The 24,567-nt window shown below is 35.9% G+C and overlaps 1 protein-coding gene across 1 annotated transcript; it reads left to right on the top strand.

Annotated features, from left to right (window-relative positions):
• On the top strand, positions 1-24,567 carry LOC149414777 (calcyclin-binding protein). The gene is made up of 5 exons (XM_089643105.1): positions 1-150; positions 4,896-5,109; positions 7,264-7,470; positions 18,766-18,931; positions 23,829-24,567. Exons 1-5 carry the CDS (start codon positions 127-129, stop codon positions 23,920-23,922), a joined length of 705 nt encoding a protein of 234 aa, XP_089499231.1. The 5' UTR covers positions 1-126; the 3' UTR covers positions 23,923-24,567.

Raw genomic sequence — 24,567 nt, 5'->3', positions numbered from 1 at the left:
AATAAGCATATATCTATGGCATTGCCTGAGTTCCGTCAACACGTTTTCTGATTGATTGTAATTTTGAAAAGGGAGTTTAGAGTTATAACCAGTTCTGTTATAAGTGTTTCCAGGTTATAAACCAACATGACTTCTGCCAAAATTGAGGAGGTATTATTATTTTTGTATTAGATGTTTTTCGACTATGATATGCGTTGGATATTTTGTATTATGATTTGCAATGTGCATCCTTATTTGCACTATCGCCCTGAACGCCATTTGTTGCAGTACAGGATCATGTGAATTTAATAAATATATATTTACCCGTGCACACTGCTTTATGATTGTTATTTGAGAATCTCGGCTTTTGTGTGCGCAAATATTGTTTTCTCTGGTACTCGCAGATAAGCAGATCATATACCCGAAAAGACGACATCCGAATTCCAGAAAGTTCGATTCTCAGCGATTTTTCTGAAACATTTTATAAAATACTTCATCTCGAAAGTGGTAGTAGGTAGTTATTTTGCCTGAACTTATCTGAGTAGAAAGATATTTTCTTGTTTTGTGGGTTTCCTATTAATTTTAGAGTTAAATTGAGAGATGTACAAACAGGTAAATCTTTCCAAAGGTACACAGAGGCGGATTTGCCCTTAGGCCTATGTAGGCCCGGGCCTAGGGCGGCCAGATATTAGGGGCGGCCAATCGTGACAAAAAAGTCACCGATGATAACAAAAAATTACTTCCTAAGTACATACCGCCCGCCAAGACCTGGACAAATCTCACCCCATGAACCATGAATGATAACGGCAGGAAAATTAAAACGGTTTTGACCCTAGGAACTTACTGAAAAGTTTGTATAATCCTGGTCAATATGATGGGTACTGAGAAAGGGGCGGCTACATGGTCTGGGGCCTAGGGCGGCCAAGACTGCAAATCCGCCTCTGAAGGTACAGTACGAGATACCATAAGTGTATTTATTTAAGTGAGGACAAAATAACATTTAGTAAATATACAGAAAGTAGGGACACTTTATATCAGTTGGAAAATAATGAGAAATAAGGGTAAAGGTTACGAATTCCGCTTCACGGTAAATACGCAATATTTCGCTTTCAAATAAATGGATTTAGCTTTATTAATTCAAAATATTATTTATTATGTCGGGGGAGACGGAAAAATACGCACTTTTAATTTTAATTTCGTTTAAAGTCACTTACGCGATATGTCAGACGAGATTTCACAGAAACAAATTAATGTGACATTTGCCGGAAATACCACAACTAGTTATTTACCTAGCCAGTGCGCGGGTTAGGTACAGTACCTACCTACGAACTAATTCAGTTAAAGAAAATAAAATCTTGAAAATATTAAATTTATATATTATAACCTAACCTAATCTAACTGATTTTCTATAGCAAAAAAATGCCCCTTTAATAACGCCTGCTTGCGTCCCCTTTAGAGTTACATCCCAGTTTTCAAATAGTATGTGGGCTACGCTAGGTTTGTATAGACTGGTTTGTGATTTAATTCTAATACCTATTTTCCATTTTATTTTCTGTAACAAAAAATTGCCCCTTTAATAACGCCTGCTCGCGTCCCCTTTAGAGTTATATCCCAGTTTTCAAGTAGTTTGTGGGCTACGCTAGGTTTGTATAGACTGGTTTGTGAATTAATTCTAATACCTTTTCCCATGTTAAAACCTAACCTAACCTAAACTACCTAAACGGAATATGTTTAATCACATTTTATTCTATTTGGTTGTTATTCGGGTTATTTTATTTAATTATATGTTGATTATTTGTTATAAATAATACATTGACTTGCATATTAATATGGATTAATTATACACGATGATATTATTTATTTTATATGGCAATACTAATTTTTTTTTGGTTGGCAGCAGTGTCTTTGAAATATTTTGTAGGTATGAATTATGATATTATGAATATAATCCAACTCTCGATATGAACATAGTCGCCGTCGGCTGCGACTATAACGGCGCCGCATACTAATTGACATATCGCGTAAGTGACAATAAACGAAATTAAAATTAAAAGTGCGTATTTTTCCGTCTCCCTCGACATAATAAATCATGTTTTGCATTAATAAAGCTAAATCCATTTATTTGAATGTGAAATATTGCGTATTAAGAGTGAAGCGGAATAAGAGAAAAATAATAATTATTTATGTCTTAAACCCAAACTAAGAACCTATTTTAGGATCATAGGCTCATACTTGGGTTAAATAAGAGAAAAAAAAATCACCTTTAAAGTTCACGTCAATAACAGTGGCCTCCAAGTTAACAATCAATTGTAATTTTAATGAAATAACTTATAAAATGTATTATTTTCCATTACCTAACACTGAAATACTTACTTCTCATTAGTATATAACTGAAACAAAGTGTTTTCTTTAAAAAAAAAAGTGAATATTAATTGTGTCCCACTTTTCTGTACATTCATCCAAGAAATAACTACGTGCGCAAATCGGTTATTATGTTCTTAGTTTGGGTTATTTAAATAATTTGTGCATATTTAGATTGAAATGAAAATTTCGCAAACGTCACTCCATATTTAAAATTCAAAATGGCGGTGCAAAAACGTTTTATTAGAAATTTTTTTAACTTTGGTTGAATTAAAAATGAATTCCTTTATGTTTGCTTCACTCAAATGTAAATTGTTATCCTCGACACAGGCTTAGTCGTAGCGAGGTTGATTTTTATGAGGAAAAACATGATTTAAGTAAGATGCAATCAGAGATGTGCAAAATGGGTACCCAAAACCATTTGAAATGCAAAATGGAAATGGGTCAAAATTTTTCCATTTGAAAATGCAAAATGGTTTTTAGAAATGCATTTCAAATGCAAAATGCAAAATACCTATTTTCAAAATGCATTGAAAATGCAAAATGGTTTCTCAGGTTAAACAATAAAAATAATTATAGAATTTTTAAACAATTTTGTTATTTAATAATGGACATCCGCCATAGCGCCCTTGAGGTGATTTTGCACAATAACGGCACTATACAAGTCATCCAATTATTATTATTAATGTGGAAAAAATATATTACATGATGGTAAATCCAAAAACACCACGACTACAGATTATGAGACCACAAAAAATTTGCGCGGGACTAATGTTGCCAATGTAAAAACATAGAAACTGCTATCTTACATTTAATATGACAGCGTCATGGCCCCATGTTCAGTATTTGAATCAGTATTTTTTTGTAATGGTATCACTCAATTGGCAGGGCTCCTACCAGGGAGCAACTTGACAAATGTAAATTATCTCTCATAGCGAGGTTGAGGACCGACTGATATTTGGGGCTTATGAAAAAAATATCAGTGGAGATAGTAGGAAGAATGTTGCAAAAAAGCATTTAAAATGGAAAATGCATTGAGAAAAGCATTTAAAATGCAAAATGCAAAATGGTTTTTAGAAAAGCATTTAAAATGCAAAATGGAAAATACCCATTTTGCATTTTGCATTTCCATTTGAAATGGATTTATTTGAAATAAAGTACATCTCTGGATGCAATAAATAAATAAGTGCATTTTTTACCACCTCTCCCCATGTAAATAGTTTTTTCTTGTTGTGTTTAAGTTGAAATGAAGTATAATTTCTGTAATCTGTGCATCAAAAGTACGGCGGTTATTTACCATTACTATAATGGTTGCTTCAGCTACTCTAACACACATTCCTTACTTACAAACTTCTCCTGACACTCCGTTCAACCGATATACAAGTCCAAAACCTCATACGACTTATTTTTATTGTGAAGAATGTTTATTTAGCTTGAAAGTATAATAAAACTCAAGAATATTTTCATATTTCTTCATTACAATTTATTAATTTATTTGTAAACATTTTAGAGAAAAAAAAATATTTCTCTGAAAATAACTCTTGTGAAACTACATAGGATAGATGTATAAGATTTTTATAAATATATAAACAACATTGTGTAAAAAATGAGTAAGTTATTATGAAAATAGTGTCAGCCGGCGCACAGCGAGCTGCTCTGCATTTTAGCTGGCACAATATGGGTTACGGGAAAATTTCGTTTTTCTCAATTTTCTTCATTGCCTCCTGTGAGCAGTTAATAAACTACATGCTGCATTCTCTCCTCCATTCATAGAATTTCTTCATTGCCTCCTGTGAGCAGTTAATAAACTACATGCTGCATTCTCTCCTCCATTCATAGAATTTCTTCATTGCCTCCTGTGAGCAGTTAATAAACTACATGCTGCATTCTCTCCTCCATTCATAGAATTTCTTCATTGCCTCCTGTGAGCAGTTAATAAACTACATGCTGCATTCTCTCCTCCATTCATAGAATTTCTTCATTGCCTCCTGTGAGCAGTTAATAAACTACATGCTGCATTCTCTCCTCCATTCATAGAATTTCTTCATTGCCTCCTGTGAGCAGTTAATAAACTACATGCTGCATTCTCTCCTCCATTCATAGAATTTCTTCATTGCCTCCTGTGAGCAGTTAATAAACTACATGCTGCATTCTCTCCTTCATTCATAGAATTTCTTCATTGCCTCCTGTGAGCAGTTAATAAACTACATGCTGCATTCTCTCCTCCATTCATAGAATTTCCACCACTATCCCTTCTTTTAATGACCTCATTAGCCTAAGACCACAAGTTCATGTTCGTACATTGTAACTATATTACACATTGTATCCTCACAGGGCTGGGGGAGTGGAAGCAGGACCAGCCCTATGCGAATTGTCAAGGTGCTGATAATACCTAGCAGTCCTAACACATCGCCCATTTTTCACAAGAACGTTGCTACACATAAATACAAATCATCTGAATGTTATTGATGACAGTGACCTAGGCCTCTACTGGTTTTGACAAGGGGTGTCGTCTGTGGGCTGGGAAGTAAATTATAATTGTGGTTTTGTTTCAGGTGAAACTAGATATAGCCGAATTAGAGCAACTGCAAAAGCAAGCAACTAGGAAACGAGTCGTGGACATAATCTCTCTGGAAGTACGGAAACTCGGGACAGAGCTGATCAAACTTCAAGATGAAAAATTGAATGAACCACTTCCGTCACCATCCAATGGACAACCGGCCAAGAAAGCTGAACCAAAGCACTATGAAGTTAAATTAAATGGATATGGTATGTTTCATTTCTGCCTGTATCGTTTGGTGTTAACGTTTATCAATTATTATTGATGGAAAAGCCAGCTTTATGTTTTTTAATGAAGACATTAAAAGTTGTAGTAACTAATGTAAAAGTATTATTTCCATAGTTCTAATTTATTTTCGTTAAATACCGTAAAATCATTGAAGAGATAGAAGTAAGTTGGCTCAATTTTTCCTTGATTCCGGTGGAAATGATTGAACATTTTCTAATATCGAAATTCTTTGTTGAACAATAAACAATTTCGTTGGCCTGTTTGGACCTAGTTGTGGACTCAAAAGACCTAAAGAAAATCTATTTAGGTCATAGGGATTTTCCATACAGTGCTTTTAATGAACATCTGAACCACACAAGAGTCCCAACGGCTCCCAACCTCTTGGAACCAGTGACTATGGTATCCCCAATTGGGGTATGTTGTGAGATTGAAGGTAGTAGGGAGGGGAAGGAAGTGGGGAAGTACCTGGCTATTTAGATCTTTGTTGCTTACACCAGGGCGGTAGTGAGAGTATCTTCCACTCTTATTAACGATTTAAGACAAGCACCTACCTACCTGTGCCTGAAATTATCGCAAAACAATATGGCAGTGTTACTAAAAAAGAGATCAAGTTACTAAAAGAGAGATTCAAGAACGGGAAGAAAAGAAAAGGCTTTCGGTTCTAAATAGGTACACAACTCTTTCTTAGGGCCTGTTGTTTGACAAATCGTCATATATGATATCGTCGCATAATAATAATAATAATATGGCATTTATGTAGCGCAGTTTAGTGTCATTTCACTTTAAGTGTGCATATTGATGATCCCTGTTAACGGTCGATTCTCGGCCCGAAAACGACATCGGTTTGTCAAATATTATATTGCGTTGCTTAATCATTTGCCGATTACGCTGTTTAAAATTACGCTAAAAAGTTACCATGATCTCATAGGCCGAAAATCGGCCGTTAACGGTTATTTAATTATTTTAAATGATTCATTTGTAAAATGGCACAAATCAATTAAATAAAATTTACTTGCGCACGCCACGCCGAAAGCTTTGTCCCTCGACCACCGAGGCAGTCAAAGGTTTATTATTAATTAGAACATTGAAATCAATAAGAAATGTATTTATATTACGATAGCAGAGTTATGGCCATTTAAAGCTTAAATAAATTAATTGAATCCTAGATTCTGATAATAATATCCTGACATTATACAATTCTTAACCTCTTATTGGAAAACCCTGTATATACAATACAGGGTTTTCCAATAAGAGGTGTTATTTTGGTATTCAATCGTAAAAGATCAATGGTATCGTTGCTTGTGTGGCACGTAGCGCCGTCTTGTTGAAAGTAAATGTTGTCCTGATCAATACCATCCAATTCCGGCCATAAAAAATCATTAATCATCTCTCGATAGCGCAATCCATTCACCGTAACTGTTGATCCAGCCTCATTTTCGAAAAAGTAAGGTCCAATGACTCCGCCGGACCATAAACCGCACCAAACTGTCACACGTTGAAGATAGAGAGGCTTTTCAATAATAACTATTGGGTTTTCCGAGCCCCAGATGCGACCATTTTGCTTGTTGACGAAGCCACCGAGGTGGAAATGGGCCTCATCACTCAAGATGATTTGCATTTGATTCACTCAAGTGAATTTTAATAATTTCAATGCGTTGTTGAAGCGTGTATCGTTCCATTTTTATTAATGGCGTAGTTTCTACTTGTCAAATGTCAAAAAATGACAGCTTCAAAAGTAACATCTACTGAAATAGCGGGCTATTCAAAATAACACCTCTTATTGGAAACCCTGTAGGATCTATCTATTTTACCGGGCGGGTGCCATTTGTTTGATTTTTATATAAATCTACAGTTTTATTCCAAGATTGATGAAATTTTGCTCACTTGATCTTCGAAACAAAAAAAAGGTCACGGATTTCGAAAATCTCTGTAAAGCCCGGGCAATGCCGGGGACTTCAGCTATACTGCTGTTTTAGAGTCTCAGTGTCTACACACTGTGTTTTTACTTAACACGGTGGTATACATAAATATGATAATATTTTGGATGCAATTGGATTTTTGTGAATTTGTTTGTTAATGTGGAAGGCCATTAACAAGAATTGTGCGCTAATAATAATTTTAAAAACTGTTTTCAGGTTGGGATCAATCTGACAAATATGTGAAAGTGTTTGTCACATTGAAGAATGCGCACACCGTTGCCAAAGAAGATGTATTCTGCAATCTGACGGACAAATCCATGGAGTTACACGTCAAGAACCTCGAGAATAAAGACTACAGCCTCATCATAAATAAACTCCTTGAGCCAATCAATGTGGAAGCGTGCCATTGGAAGCAAAAAACTGGTAAGCCTATTCTGCCCAGGGCCGGTTCTATGCATTTTTAGATTCCCGAGGCATATGTGCGATTGAGTGAGAAATATGGAGATCTGCAAATAATGCAAGGCTGATGTAAGTGTAATTAGTAAGATTAACAAAAATACACTTAGAAGGTTGGCATGTAGAGCGAATGAACGAAGAAAAGAGTGTAAGGAGAATATTTTTAGTTTTATTTTATTTAGTTATAAAAAAATTACATTTTTTATATCTAGTATTATAAACATCTAAAACTTTTTTTTACAGCCTTTAGGTATAACCCACGAAAAGCTGCAAGGCTTTTTTTTTTTAGCTTTAACTTCCATCAGTAGTTTATTATATATCTTGAAACCTTTACAATAAAGATTATGTTCGACAAATTCCTGGCAAATTTGTTTTCGGAATCCTAAAATCTAAACATTTTCTCATGGGGTATATAATACATGAGGCCAATGTGGATGGTAGAAGTCGGGGATGCCAGAGCATAATGGCACGATAAAGTAAACTAAATATTTGTTTTTGGAATCCTAAAATCTCCACAGTTTCTCATGGGGTATATAATACATGAGGCCAATGTGGATGGTAGAAGTCGGGGATGCCAGAGCATAATGGCACGATAAAGTAAACTAAATATTTGTTTTCGGAATCCTAAAATCTCCACAGTTTCTCATGGGGTATATAATACATGAGGCCAATGTGGATGGTAGAAGTCGGGGATGCCAGAGCATAATGGCACGATAAAGTAAACTAAATATTTGTTTTCGGAATCCTAAAATCTCCACAGTTTCTCATGGGGGTATATAATACATGAGGCCAATGTGGATGGTAGAAGTCGGGGATGCCAGAGCATAATGGCACGATAAAGTAAACTAAATATTTGTTTTCGGAATCCTAAAATCTCCCACAGTTTCTCATGGGGTATATAATACATGAGGCCAATGTGGATGGTAGAAGTCGGGGATGCCAGAGCATAATGGCACGATAAAGTAAACTAAATATTTGTTTTTGGAATCCTAAAATCTCCACAGTTTCTCATGGGGTATATAATACATGAGGCCAATGTGGATGGTAGAAGTCGGGGATGCCAGAGCATAATGGCACGATAAAGTAAACTAAATATTTGTTTTCGGAATCCTAAAATCTCCACAGTTTCTCATGGGGTATATAATACATGAGGCCAATGTGGTTGGTAGAAGTCGGGGATGCCAGAGCATAATGGCACGATAAAGTAAACTAAATATTTATTATTATTGTAGAAAGCAATCACTTTGTGGTTTGACATATTTAATAAAATAAAATACTTTTTTGTTTTAAAACCACGATATTTATTAATTTAAGAACCGACCGGTTTCGCTTTACTTAAGCGTATTAATTTGTACCCTGATGATGCTTAAGTAAAGCGAAACCGGTCGGTTCTTAAATTAATAAATATCGTGGTTTTAAAACAAAAAAGTATTTTATTTTATTAACTAAATATTTGTTTTTGGAATCCTAAAATCTCCACAGTTTCTCATGGGGTATATAATACATGAGGCCAATGTGGATGGTAGAAGTCGGGGATGCCAGAGCATAATGGCACGATAAAGTAAACTAAATATTTGTTTTCGGAATCTAGGCCAGTGCAATTAGCGCCAAAAAGGGGGTCGCGATCGAAGTAATTCCGGTAGTCCCAATTTTTTTTATATGTTATATAAACTGATCCCCTGATGTAAAATCTGATTTTCCGACCTTGGCGCACCTGTGCTCGCGCCGCCATTTTGAAAAAACTGGCCGAAATCGGGCCAAAATCTAGTTTTTCCCAAATATCTCATTTCCAATGCAAATTTCGGTTAAAATAACTTAACAAGTATAATAGAACATAAAATAACCTACAACTTTTGTTTACAAAAATTTATTCTATCTCTAATAGGTACCGAGGTAGAAAGTCGTAAAGGTGCGTATATTTTTGAAAAAACAAGTTTTTTGCGCGACTAAGTTTGTTTTTTTATAAATACCTCGTTTCCAGTGGAATTTCATGAAAATTTTATTGATAACAATTATGTAGAACATAAAATTTCAAAAAAAGCTGTGCCGTTTTTATGTTTATATAGTTTTTAACCGATATAAAGAATAAACAAATCCTAGTAGGTACGCACAGAAAATCTATCACGGTTTATTATCACGTTATTAGATTTTTTTGCATTTTTAAATACAAACATCTATAAATTTACTAGAGGGCACTTCGGTATGGGGAGGGCTACCCCCCACCCTTCTACTCCTCCCCTCCGGTTCCCTTCAGTTGCCGCGTATCACGTCTTGAGCCTGGAGCGGAGCTTGACAGCGTCAGTGTCACAGCAGCGTTCAGTTCGAAATGATTCAGTGCAATCGAGTATGAAAGATTTACAAAAGAGGGCTACTTTACGATCCGACGGTCTCATAAATTTTGTTCAGGGATTTGGTCTGACATGACCATCGAACAAACTCTGATGATATCGATGAAAACATCTGGAGGTTTGACCCAAGGACGGGGAATCACAGACAGTTCCATCCTTCGTTGGACTGCTGGATTCGTTTATCTGCATAACATTTGTGAGGGTATCGAGTCATTTTGTGGGATTGAATCAGGAACGTCAGAGCAACATGTAGAGATGAGGCCTGCAAGAATTAAGAGGGATGATCGAGACGTTCAAACTCTCATTGATTGGTTTGCTTGCCATGAACCATTTCCTAAAACAAACGTGATTATGTCTATTAGCAGTGGCACAATCGGGGATAGCAAAGTCACTTGTCACATGGCTGAAAAGATGGGGAAATTAGCTATGTCTAAAGTTATCAACAAGAACTTTGGAAACCTACACTTAAAACGTATGATGCAATAGTTTCTCTTGCGGCGGTGACCAGCAGTGTCAAAAATCAGGGTGTGACTATGTCAATAGATCCATTAATGCTATTCCATCGTATGTGTATTGTCAAAAAGTCTGAAAGTGAACTTAAATAATATTTTCAATATGAACTCTCTCCTGTACCATTGTCTCTTTTCTCAGAAGAAGGCATGCGCAAAAGAACGAAGTCTATATTTTATTCATCATTAAACCCTCTACCAAATAATACAGAACTGGGAAGCAGTAAAATACAGGTAATTGATGGAGGATATTTACTGCATAAAGTTGTATGGGGCTCGTGCTCATCCTTTTTCAGTAATTTTCCAGCAATATGTCAGATATGTGCAAAATCACTATGGATCCAATGCAGTAGTGGTATTCGATGGATACCCAGATTCTATGGAAAAGAAAAGCACTAAAGGGGTGGAAAGAGCACGGCGTGCCAGAGTTACAACTTCTGCTGAAGTTTTGTTTTTTGAAAGCATGCACCCACAAGTGCCACAGGAAAAGTTTCTGGGAAATGAGAAGAACAAGTCTCGTTTTATTTCCCTACTCAGAACCTCATTTGCACGATCCTACATAACGACAGTACAAGCTGAAGAGGATGCTGACGTTCTCTTAGTGAACACAGCAAATTCGTTGTCATCTCAACATGATGTAGTCATAATCGTTGGTCAGGATATTGATCTGCTGGTACTCCTCACAGCTCTCTCACCTCTCAACGTATATTACCAAAAAGTTCTAACGCGTTGTACTCGAAAAAATGTTTTAAACACATCGAAATAGTTGAAAACATTTTATTACTTCATGCCATAAGTGGTAGCGATACAACTGGAGCTCCGTTCGGTCAAGGCAAACACAAATTTTGTAATATTCTTCTCAAGAACCACTCAGTGAATGAACTTGTTCGTGTATTTCAAGACCCAAAAGCAAAGACAGAAACAATCACTTTGGCTGCCGAACAACTATTTGCACTTTTGTATGGCGGCAACGAGAAATCAAATTTGGAAAATTTAAGGTACATCATTTTCGTCAAAGGAGTAAAAAAAAACAAATTCAATTTATCCAGGCTACCACCCACCAAAGATGCAGTCCAGCAACACGCTTCAAGAACATACTTGCAAGTGCAGACTTGGCTTGATCACGATAAAGATCCGACTGAATGGGGGTGGAAAAGGGATGCTGTTGGGTTACTTACTCCAGTAACAATGTTGAAGGAAGCTGCACCTCAGGCCTTGCTGAACGTCATATCATGTCAATGTAAAAAAGGTTGCGCTGGAAAGTGCACCTGCAGAAAGTCAGGTTTGAAATGTTCCCTACTCTGCATTCATTGCAATGGCAACTCCTGCGAGAATGCTGTAGAAGCCTTCGTTGATGACGATGACAGGAATATGACGACCCAGTCGCCACAAATTTGGGTGATAAGACAGATGAAGAAGCTATTCAGGGCCAGAAGTAAGAAACTATAGTCAAGGGCTCGTACTTCTGTCTAAACTGATCTACCATTAATTTTATTTTTTGTTATGCTGACAACTTAACTAATAAAGAAAAGAATGTCAATAAATGTTAATTTTACGAAAATACCAATTTTTTATCTTTTTTATGTACCTTATCATCTTAATTGTATTAATAATCTTAAATGTATGTTGTGATTACGTTGATAGGCATGTCAGACCAAGCTGCGAGCACAAATGTAGTGGCTTGGCCTATTTTAGTGGTCTTCCCATTGGGAATGTATGGCGACCGATATGCTGAAATAGTCTATCTACTATATTTATAGCTAGGTCTGACACAGGCATGACGATTGTTGTCAACGTACACGTTCTTAGAACAATAATTGTTAAATAAAAATAAAATCAAGGAATGCCAAGTTTAAAACACCTAACCTCAGTTTCAATTTTTGGCCTGGTTTTGGTGGATTAGAGTTTGGATACGTTATAGAGATAAAAAATATAAATTATATACCTATTTCTTTAACGAAATTTTATTTTCTACAAAATTATTACCAATAAATTTTTCACAAAGTTGTACTGGAAACGAGGTATTTATAAAAAACCAAACCTAGTCGCGCAAAAAACTTGTTTTTTCAAAAATATACGCACCTTTACGACTTTCTACCTCGGTACCTATTAGAGATAGAAGAAATTTTAGTTAATTAAAGTTGTAGGTTATTTTATGTTCTATTATACTTGTTAAGATATTTTAACCGAAATTTGCATTGGAAATGAGATATTTGGGAAAAACTAGATTTTGGCCCGATTTCGGCCAGTTTTTTCAAAATGGTGGCGCGAGCACAGGTGCGCCAAGGTCGGAAAATCAGATTTTACATCAGGGGATCAGTTTATATAACATATAAAAAAATTGGGACTACCGGAATTACTTCGATCGCGAATCGCTAATTGCACTGGCCTAATCCTAAAATCTCCACAGTTTCTCATGGGGTATATAATACATGAGGCCAATGTGGATGGTAGAAGTCGGGGATGCCAGAGCATAATGGCACGATAAAGTAAACTAAATATTTGTTTTTGGAATCCTAAAATCTCCACAGTTTCTCATGGGGTATATAATACATGAGGCCAATGTGGATGGTAGAAGTCGGGGATGCCAGAGCATAATGGCACGATAAAGTAAACTAAATATTTGTTTTTGGAATCCTAAAATCTCCACAGTTTCTCATGGGGTATATAATACATGAGGCTAATGTGGATGGTAGAAGTCGGGGATGCCAGAGCATAATGGCACGATAAAGTAAACTAAATATTTGTTTTCGGAATCCTAAAATCTCCACAGTTTCTCATGGGGTATATAATACATGAGGCCAATGTGGATGGTAGAAGTCGGGGATGCCAGAGCATAATGGCACGATAAAATAAACTAAATATTTGTTTTCGGAATCCTAAAATCTCCACAGTTTCTCATGGGGGTATATAATACATGAGGCCAATGTGGATGGTAGAAGTCGGGGATGCCAGAGCATAATGGCACGATAAAGTAAACTAAATATTTGTTTTCGGAATCCTAAAATCTCCACAGTTTCTCATGGGGTATATAATACATGAGGCCAATGTGGATGGTAGAAGTCGGGGATGCCAGAGCATAATGGCACGATAAAGTAAACTAAATATTTATTATTATTGTAGAAAGCAATCACTTTGTGGTTTGACATATTTAATAAAATAAAATACTTTTTTGTTTTAAAACCACGATATTTATTAATTTAAGAACCGACCGGTTTCGCTTTACTTAAGCGTATTAATTTGTACCCTGATGATGCTTAAGTAAAGCGAAACCGGTCGGTTCTTAAATTAATAAATATCGTGGTTTTAAAACAAAAAAGTATTTTATTTTATTAACTAAATATTTGTTTTTGGAATCCTAAAATCTCCACAGTTTCTCATGGGGTATATAATACATGAGGCCAATGTGGATGGTAGAAGTCGGGGATGCCAGAGCATAATGGCACGATAAAGTAAACTAAATATTTGTTTTCGGAATCTAGGCCAGTGCAATTAGCGCCAAAAAGGGGGTCGCGATCGAAGTAATTCCGGTAGTCCCAATTTTTTTTATATGTTATATAAACTGATCCCCTGATGTAAAATCTGATTTTCCGACCTTGGCGCACCTGTGCTCGCGCCGCCATTTTGAAAAAACTGGCCGAAATCGGGCCAAAATCTAGTTTTTCCCAAATATCTCATTTCCAATGCAAATTTCGGTTAAAATAACTTAACAAGTATAATAGAACATAAAATAACCTACAACTTTTGTTTACAAAAATTTATTCTATCTCTAATAGGTACCGAGGTAGAAAGTCGTAAAGGTGCGTATATTTTTGAAAAAACAAGTTTTTTGCGCGACTAAGTTTGTTTTTTTATAAATACCTCGTTTCCAGTGGAATTTCATGAAAATTTTATTGATAACAATTATGTAGAACATAAAATTTCAAAAAAAGCTGTGCCGTTTTTATGTTTATATAGTTTTTAACCGATATAAAGAATAAACAAATCCTAGTAGGTACGCACAGAAAATCTATCACGGTTTATTATCACGTTATTAGATTTTTTTGCATTTTTAAATACAAACATCTATAAATTTACTAGAGGGCACTTCGGTATGGGGAGGGCTACCCCCCACCCTTCTACTCCTCCCCTCCGGTTCCCTTCAGTTGCCGCGTATCACGTCTTGAGCCTGGAGCGGAGCTTGACAGCGTCAGTGTCACAGCAGCGTTCAGTTCGAAATGATTCAGTGCAATCGAGTATGAAAGATTTACAAAAGAGGGCTACTTTACGATCCGACGGTCTCATAAATTTTGTTCAGGGATTTGGTCTGACATGACCATCGAACAAACTCTGATGATATCGATGAAAACATCTGGAGGTTTGACCCAAGGACGGGGAATCACAGACAGTTCCATCCTTCGTTGGACTGCTGGATTCGTTTATCTGCATAACATTTGTGAGGGTATCGAGTCATTTTGTGGGATTGAATCAGGAACGTCAGAGCAACATGTAGAGATGAGGCCTGCAAGAATTAAGAGGGATGATCGAGACGTTCAAACTCTCATTGATTGGTTTGCTTGCCATGAACCATTTCCTAAAACAAACGTGATTATGTCTATTAGCAGTGGCACAATCGGGGATAGCAAAGTCACTTGTCACATGGCTGAAAAGATGGGGAAATTAGCTATGTCTAAAGTTATCAACAAGAACTTTGGAAACCTACACTTAAAACGTATGATGCAATAGTTTCTCTTGCGGCGGTGACCAGCAGTGTCAAAAATCAGGGTGTGACTATGTCAATAGATCCATTAATGCTATTCCATCGTATGTGTATTGTCAAAAAGTCTGAAAGTGAACTTAAATAATATTTTCAATATGAACTCTCTCCTGTACCATTGTCTCTTTTCTCAGAAGAAGGCATGCGCAAAAGAACGAAGTCTATATTTTATTCATCATTAAACCCTCTACCAAATAATACAGAACTGGGAAGCAGTAAAATACAGGTAATTGATGGAGGATATTTACTGCATAAAGTTGTATGGGGCTCGTGCTCATCCTTTTTCAGTAATTTTCCAGCAATATGTCAGATATGTGCAAAATCACTATGGATCCAATGCAGTAGTGGTATTCGATGGATACCCAGATTCTATGGAAAAGAAAAGCACTAAAGGGGTGGAAAGAGCACGGCGTGCCAGAGTTACAACTTCTGCTGAAGTTTTGTTTTTTGAAAGCATGCACCCACAAGTGCCACAGGAAAAGTTTCTGGGAAATGAGAAGAACAAGTCTCGTTTTATTTCCCTACTCAGAACCTCATTTGCACGATCCTACATAACGACAGTACAAGCTGAAGAGGATGCTGACGTTCTCTTAGTGAACACAGCAAATTCGTTGTCATCTCAACATGATGTAGTCATAATCGTTGGTCAGGATATTGATCTGCTGGTACTCCTCACAGCTCTCTCACCTCTCAACGTATATTACCAAAAAGTTCTAACGCGTTGTACTCGAAAAAATGTTTTAAACACATCGAAATAGTTGAAAACATTTTATTACTTCATGCCATAAGTGGTAGCGATACAACTGGAGCTCCGTTCGGTCAAGGCAAACACAAATTTTGTAATATTCTTCTCAAGAACCACTCAGTGAATGAACTTGTTCGTGTATTTCAAGACCCAAAAGCAAAGACAGAAACAATCACTTTGGCTGCCGAACAACTATTTGCACTTTTGTATGGCGGCAACGAGAAATCAAATTTGGAAAATTTAAGGTACATCATTTTCGTCAAAGGAGTAAAAAAAAACAAATTCAATTTATCCAGGCTACCACCCACCAAAGATGCAGTCCAGCAACACGCTTCAAGAACATACTTGCAAGTGCAGACTTGGCTTGATCACGATAAAGATCCGACTGAATGGGGGTGGAAAAGGGATGCTGTTGGGTTACTTACTCCAGTAACAATGTTGAAGGAAGCTGCACCTCAGGCCTTGCTGAACGTCATATCATGTCAATGTAAAAAAGGTTGCGCTGGAAAGTGCACCTGCAGAAAGTCAGGTTTGAAATGTTCCCTACTCTGCATTCATTGCAATGGCAACTCCTGCGAGAATGCTGTAGAAGCCTTCGTTGATGACGATGACAGGAATATGACGACCCAGTCGCCACAAATTTGGGTGATAAGACAGATGAAGAAGCTATTCAGGGCCAGAAGTAAGAAACTATAGTCAAGGGCTCGTACTTCTGTCTAAACTGATCTACCATTAATTTTATTTTTTGTTATGCTGACAACTTAACTAATAAAGAAAAGAATGTCAATAAATGTTAATTTTACGAAAATACCAATTTTTTATCTTTTTTATGTACCTTATCATCTTAATTGTATTAATAATCTTAAATGTATGTTGTGATTACGTTGATAGGCATGTCAGACCAAGCTGCGAGCACAAATGTAGTGGCTTGGCCTATTTTAGTGGTCTTCCCATTGGGAATGTATGGCGACCGATATGCTGAAATAGTCTATCTACTATATTTATAGCTAGGTCTGACACAGGCATGACGATTGTTGTCAACGTACACGTTCTTAGAACAATAATTGTTAAATAAAAATAAAATCAAGGAATGCCAAGTTTAAAACACCTAACCTCAGTTTCAATTTTTGGCCTGGTTTTGGTGGATTAGAGTTTGGATACGTTATAGAGATAAAAAATATAAATTATATACCTATTTCTTTAACGAAATTTTATTTTCTACAAAATTATTACCAATAAATTTTTCACAAAGTTGTACTGGAAACGAGGTATTTATAAAAAACCAAACCTAGTCGCGCAAAAAACTTGTTTTTTCAAAAATATACGCACCTTTACGACTTTCTACCTCGGTACCTATTAGAGATAGAAGAAATTTTAGTTAATTAAAGTTGTAGGTTATTTTATGTTCTATTATACTTGTTAAGATATTTTAACCGAAATTTGCATTGGAAATGAGATATTTGGGAAAAACTAGATTTTGGCCCGATTTCGGCCAGTTTTTTCAAAATGGTGGCGCGAGCACAGGTGCGCCAAGGTCGGAAAATCAGATTTTACATCAGGGGATCAGTTTATATAACATATAAAAAAATTGGGACTACCGGAATTACTTCGATCGCGAATCGCTAATTGCACTGGCCTAATCCTAAAATCTCCACAGTTTCTCATGGGGTATATAATACATGAGGCCAATGTGGATGGTAGAAGTCGGGGATGCCAGAGCATAATGGCACGATAAAGTAAACTAAATATTTGTTTTTGGAATCCTAAAATCTCCACAGTTTCTCATGGGGTATATAATACATGAGGCCAATGTGGATGGTAGAAGTCGGGGATGCCAGAGCATAATGGCACGATAAAGTAAACTAAATATTTGTTTTTGGAATCCTAAAATCTCCACAGTTTCTCATGGGGTATATAATACATGAGGCTAATGTGGATGGTAGAAGTCGGGGATGCCAGAGCATAATGGCACGATAAAGTAAACTAAATATTTGTTTTCGGAATCCTAAAATCTCCACAGTTTCTCATGGGGTATATAATACATGAGGCCAATGTGGATGGTAGAAGTCGGGGATGCCAGAGCATAATGGCACGATAAAATAAACTAAATATTTGTTTTCGGAATCCTAAAATCTCCACAGTTTCTCATGGGGGTATATAATACATGAGGCCAATGTGGATGGTAGAAGTCGGGGATGCCAGAGCATAATGGCACGATAAAGTAAACTAAATATTTGTTTTCGGAATCCTAAAATCTCCACAGTTTCTCATGGGGTATATAATACATGAGGCCAATGTGGATGGTAGAAGTCGGGGATGCCAGAGCATAATGGCACGATAAAGTAAACTAAATATTTGTTTTCGGAATCCTAAAATCTCCACAGTTTCTCATGGGGTATATAATACATGAGGCCAATGTGGATGGTAGAAGTCGGGGATGCCAGAGCATAATGGCACGATAAAGTAAACTAAATATTTGTTTTCGGAATCCTAAAATCTCCACAGTTTCTCATGGGGTATATAATACATGAGGCCAATGTGGATGGTAGAAGTGGGGGATGCCAGAGCATAATGGCACGATAAAGTATACTAAATATTTGAGTCCGGCCATATCAGAATAACAGAATGGTATGTATGAGATGATGAATGAGTGGAAAATTTTCTATATATAATTTTCTAATATATAATAAACATTTTTATTTATATAGATGATTATTTTGTAATTATAATTAAATTACTGACATCTATATAAAATTCAAAGTGGCCTTGTGTATAAGATTCTACCAAAGTGATAATAAAAGCCGCGTTATATTTACACTTCAGTTATAAGAAAGGGGGTAAATATGTAAACGGTTGATTTTTAAAAATGAGTATATAAATAAATATGTTTGTGTTGTCTCTTAGACATGGTGGTAGTGTTCCTGGCCAAGTCACGGCCCAACGTGAGCTGGTCGCACATGACGGAGCTGGAGAAGCGCTTCGAGGAGAATAAGGGCAACAAGTTTAAGACTGACGGCCTGGAAAAGGGCAAGGACCCGCAAGACTCTCTCATGGGCCTTATGAGAAATATGTGAGTATTCATTTCTTTTTATTTTTTATGCTGCCATTGATTGAAGCCGTTGTAAATATTTTCATCATCCTTGCCGTACAAAGATGGATGCATTGATTGAAGTCCACACAGGAGGCACTGAGGAAAATAATTTCCATGTGGAGGAGACATTGATGTATTATACTAGATTGGCCCTGTCTATATTAAATCCATTTTAAAAATGACCCCACATAGCGCGTACGTCACAAATATGGAGATGAACTTAACAACCCAACTCTGTTTAAACTCTTTGTACAACCGTTCAAACTCGTAAGCGAAACCACGGAGAATTTGTTGTCAGAGGTGTTGTAATATGGACATAAAACCAAAAAGAAACTAACACTTACAGCAAATTTTATGTGCTGAATAAGGGCTGAATCAGGAAAAGAATTGATAAAAAACACAAAATGATTTTAATTTATTTTATTTGTGTTTTTGAATTTTATACAGGTCCTATAGAACCAAAAACGTTTATATTTTTATTACTGTAAATAGGTTTTTTTTTTAAATTTACCATAGTTTTTATATAGAATGGTATATAAATATTGAAGAAAGCAATCACTTTGTGACTTGACATCATTTTATTTTCTTTGGTTTTATTCCCAGTCGGGCTTTTGCATGCATTTTAATACAGAATATATCTAGTAAGCTATCGAAAATTATACAAAATAATTAAAGCTGATGAATATAAAATAATATTAGTAAAACGTTTAACAGTAACATAAAAATTATAGAGACTAGAACAACACTATGTAGCATTAAATAATTATACCACTATCATTCAATTAAAAGTTATTTTGTCTTCAACCACTTTGTTAGAATTGAGACATTGTGTCAAATAGTTTATCAACCTTCTTCAAGATAGCATTATGGAAAACTAACCTAAGTACTAAACGACTTTTCATTAAACATAATGTAAGATTAACATAAAGAGAGAGATAAATCATATAATGTTGCGTGTTCACAAGCGAGCTGAACCACGACTTATTAAGAAATATAAGATTGCTTCGTTCCTTTCCCATAATTCGTAGTTCGGCTCGCGTTCCGGTTCGCAAATGAATAAGCAGCAATGATGAGGACAGAGCTTCAGGGATCGTATGGGAGAGGGGTAAGGGGGGAGGGGGTGGAGGTTACATGATTACAATACATACTTATTTATTTATTTACGCCCGTTAAATAGAATTTTACGTGTTATTTACGGCATTCACGCACATCGGTTGTTGCAATTCTGGTAGAGGAACAACCGGCTTGTCGATTACAGAAGTTTCAGCAGGATCCAGAACCAGTCCTGTTCGAGAAGAAACAATGACGGTATCTCCTTTCGCAGGACCTGTGGCCATGGTGGACAGCAACTGTCCAATAAACAACGACATTATCAATTAAAACCTGTTTAAAAAAAAACTTAAAAATTAAAACCAATCAATACATAATAAACTTGCTTAAGTTTTCACACGAAAATCAAACCAAATAATTACCGGAATAACAGGCAAAGCTTTTCAGTCTACACGTCGGAAGCCGCTTGCAGTTGAATAAATATGTTTGGCGTGAAAATTATTAGAGCAAACGCGGTTTCCTGCTGATGGTACCCAGTTATTGTCACATAATTGAATGCGGATTGCTTCTAACCATTTCTCCATTTTTTTCCGGTTTATGTGGAAACCTAAGCGAAAATACACAAAAAATAAATGAAGTTATTAAATGACGCAATTTTTTTTCTATCAATTCTTCTGCAAAAAATCGAAAAGGCGAAGCCCGAAAGGCAATGACGACTTAATACAACCCTGATTAGCAAAATGCACGGACCAAATAAATCACACATACACATGAGTTGTCGCGCCTCTCAATGCGTGTCAACGCTAGACGACTAATACATCCATAAGTATCACGCGTTGGTTGCGTGATTTTCGTATGCTCACCATGTGATAATAATTAACTTGAATCACCCTATTGGTCGAATCACTTGGAGGTGTGTTATGCATGTGACGTCACAAATTTGCCGGAAATAAATCTAATCTCGTTGAATTTTTCACATTTGTTAATACGCTGCCCTCAATCGATCTGTAAGGTACTGATATATTTTTGTATTCAGATAGCTGATTACATTTCCTAAAATAAAGTCCGCGATGGGTGCAATCTAAAATATTTGGAACTGGGTTATTTTTGTGATTGAAAAAATGAACTTGCCCAGCATAGCTGACAAGCAAAATAGCTTAACTCTAGACCAACAAAAGGTAAAACGCAATGCACAGTTGCAATTTCGCATTGCGACACAATGCGTGCGCCTTTTCATAAATGTGCACGTGAACCAAAACAAAATTGAGTTGGTGTTATTTTTCACTGGTTACACCTAGTCTAGTTGTATTTAGTCTATGGGAGGAGAGCATGTTCTGGGAAGGTAAAAGTTATGAGGGTTGGGTAGGAATCTAGGGATCAGTGCGTCCGAGAGTGACGGATATATGAATCTTTTCTTCCCACTGCTAAAGTATATATACAGTAGAACCCCGTTAATTCGAACCCCGATAATTCGAAAAAACGCGTAATTCGAAATTTTCGCCAAAAAAATTTCCGCTGATAAATTTTTTCATACAAATTTTTTTTTTATTCGAAATTCGTTAATTCGTAATTCGAAATTTATTTTTGTCCGCGCGCGAAAATTTGTTCGTGTAATTCGAAAAATTTTGATTTTTGCGAAAATAAGTCATAATATTTCGTAAATCTGAATCTAAAAGTCAGCCGTGGCGGTAAAACGCCGAAAAATGTATTTTTACGTGGTTATACATCGTCCTAATTAGTATTATTATTTTGTAAATCTGAATCGATTTACACTGAAATGTCGTATTTTTTCAAATTTATTTCGAATATCCAAGTTTGAAGGGCCGAGAAAATACGTTTTACGCGGATATATGTCGTAGTTTTACGAGTTTACACCAAATATCTGAATTTAAAGGGTCGGCCGCGACGAAACTCGGCCTCGAAATTTCGATTGCCGCGTAAATGTATAGTATTTTTACGAATTTATTTCGAATATCTGAATGGCCCGCAGCGACGGAAATCGGACGCGAAATTTGAATTTACGCGGAAATATATCGTATTTTTACGAATATCTTAATTTAAAGGGTAGGCCGCGACCGAAATCGGCAGCGAATACTCGATTTACGCGTAAATATATAGCATTTTTACGAATATCTGAATTTAAAGGGCCCGCCTCTATGGTAATCGGCCGCGAAAATAAATAAATAATTGGTTTTAATACGAATTTACAACTAAAATACCACCTGGATTTGAAGAGGCGGCCGAGAAAATCGATTTTCGGCGTATTATTTTTAATTTTTTTTTTTTAAATTTCGAATTACGTGGGAATTCGTTAATTCGAAATTTGATTTTTGATGTCCCGTGGATTTCGAATTAACGAGGTTCTACTGTATAGTGATGGATGTGTCGAGAGACCAGTTGGAGAGGTCAAACCAGCCTCTCCCGATCCGGTGGGCAGGCGCATCAGGTCATAGATGTTGGTTATCCAATAAACGGTTCCCGGAGTGATGCTTTAGGGGTCCAGAAGTGGAAGGTCAATCGAAAACAAAATGAATATTAAATGTTAATACATATTGCTAATGCGTAGTGAATATTATAAAAATGCCAATGAATGTAATTAATTTGCTGGTACTCACCTATTCTGAAGCCGGTAGTACAATATTGTTTAATTTAAGATTATTTATCTAATTATTTAACATATAACTGATTAATTATTTTTTTTCCATTGAAAGATCTTTTCCTAGTTTAATTCACTAACTCACTAACCTCAGTCCATTGTTTATAAGAAGATTTTAAAAAAGTAAACAATGATAGCAAAAGAACCTATACATTCATTTTGTTGCACACCTGCAAATCCACTGACAAAAATTATAACTTAACTCATTTTAAAATATTTTGTTTAACCTCTTTATTTGTCTCTCTTGTAATATAAACTAATTGTCTCTTTATTTGTCTCTCTTGTAATATAAACTAATTGTCTCTTTATTCGAAAATGTTTGTCATGATTCAATGAATTGTTTTCGATTTTTTCAATACGATATCCACAGATTTTGACATTTAAAATTATTCCATGCAAATTTCGTCAACAATGATAAACATAATTTTGCGAACTAATATTCATGTTCAAGATGGCTATCGTTTATCACACAAACTTTTGACTGACATTTTTTCACATCTCCCTCTAATACCTTAATAGGTCGTGGATATCTCATCTCACCGCGGTCATGTCCGAAAACCCACTTAAAATAATTTTTGTATGATACTAAGCATACGTCAGACACGATAGTGTTTACCTCCTTTGTCTGTATAGCAAAGAGAAAGAAAGGAAATGGTTTTGGGACAAATTTTAATGTGACCCACTGTAGGTAGATTCAATAGCTTCTCATTTGGACGCTAGATGGCACTGGTACGAAGGGAAAAAACGTACAAATCTGCACAAATATTAAAACTAAATTAATATTCGGGTTGTTTGTAAAATCCTTTTTTTATATTACATAAACTGTTGCAGAATAGGTAAGTTGCAGAATATTTTTGGGAGGTAATTGAGCAAATGACCATCATAAAAGAGTCACCACTGTAGCTTACAGTAATTAGTTGAAAATAAAATACATGGACAAAATTATGATGATAAAAGTCTTATGAGTGATATGCGGTAAAGGGTTAAATATGCTACCAACAGTTTTAACCCGTTCAGTGCCAATCACTCCCACGGGTGGACCAATCATAAATAATTTTAATGGTAACGAAAACTCCAATGTGTTAAAGTATAAAAACCCATGAAAAGATAATGCTGGATGCGAGTGCCGGTAAACCAGAGGTTAATATTTATTTGTTTTTATAATTTCAGGTACGAGTCAGGAGATGATGACATGAAGAGAATGATCGCCAAAGCCTGGACCGAAGGACAAGACAAAAAGGGAAATTCCACGATGGACCTATAAATTCATACTTAACTCCTTATCAAATAATAATTAAGGTTTAATTCCCACATTGATGATCTTCAAATACACAATTTAAAGCACTAGATTTGCGTTTGAAAATTTGCAATTCAAAACACAAATGTAGGCTGTACTAAATCATTTAAACAGTTAGGTTGGGATTGTGATTAGCTGACGAGCATAATAACTTGACAGTTGTGCTTTTCTACTGATTGGAAATTGTTCAAAAGTTGAAACGGACCTAGAATCAGCTTTAACGGGGTAAATTTCAAATGTCAAAAAAAAACCAAAACGGCGCTGATTGGCAATTTGGTGACATTATTTGAATTCCAACCTAACTGTTCTTAAGTGTATTAAAAAAAACATTTGGTCTTTGACGCCACCTGATGAATGTTGTAAACTTCAATAAATATATCATTATAAATGTGCATATTTTAAATGTTGTATAGTTGACCGAGTGCCAAGTTCTTTGAGAGATGTCAAGACTTAGCGGGTTGACTTTAACATTCATTTTGGTGTCAAAATGGTACTAAAAATATTACTAAAATATTTTTGAATGCTCTTTTGTATGTATAGATGTCAGAAACGAGCTGTAAAGTGCTGTAGTATAAAATAAAATATACTCGAATAAACAATGTGTCTTTATTA

The sequence above is a fragment of the Hesperophylax consimilis genome, chromosome 19 (assembly GCF_061612785.1).
Source record: "Hesperophylax consimilis isolate HC1 chromosome 19, BYU_Hcon_1.0, whole genome shotgun sequence".
Taxonomy (NCBI): Eukaryota; Metazoa; Arthropoda; class Insecta; order Trichoptera; family Limnephilidae; genus Hesperophylax; species Hesperophylax consimilis.
The sequence above is the reverse complement of the archived record's forward strand: the minus strand, read 5'-3'. Positions and strand labels throughout refer to the sequence as shown.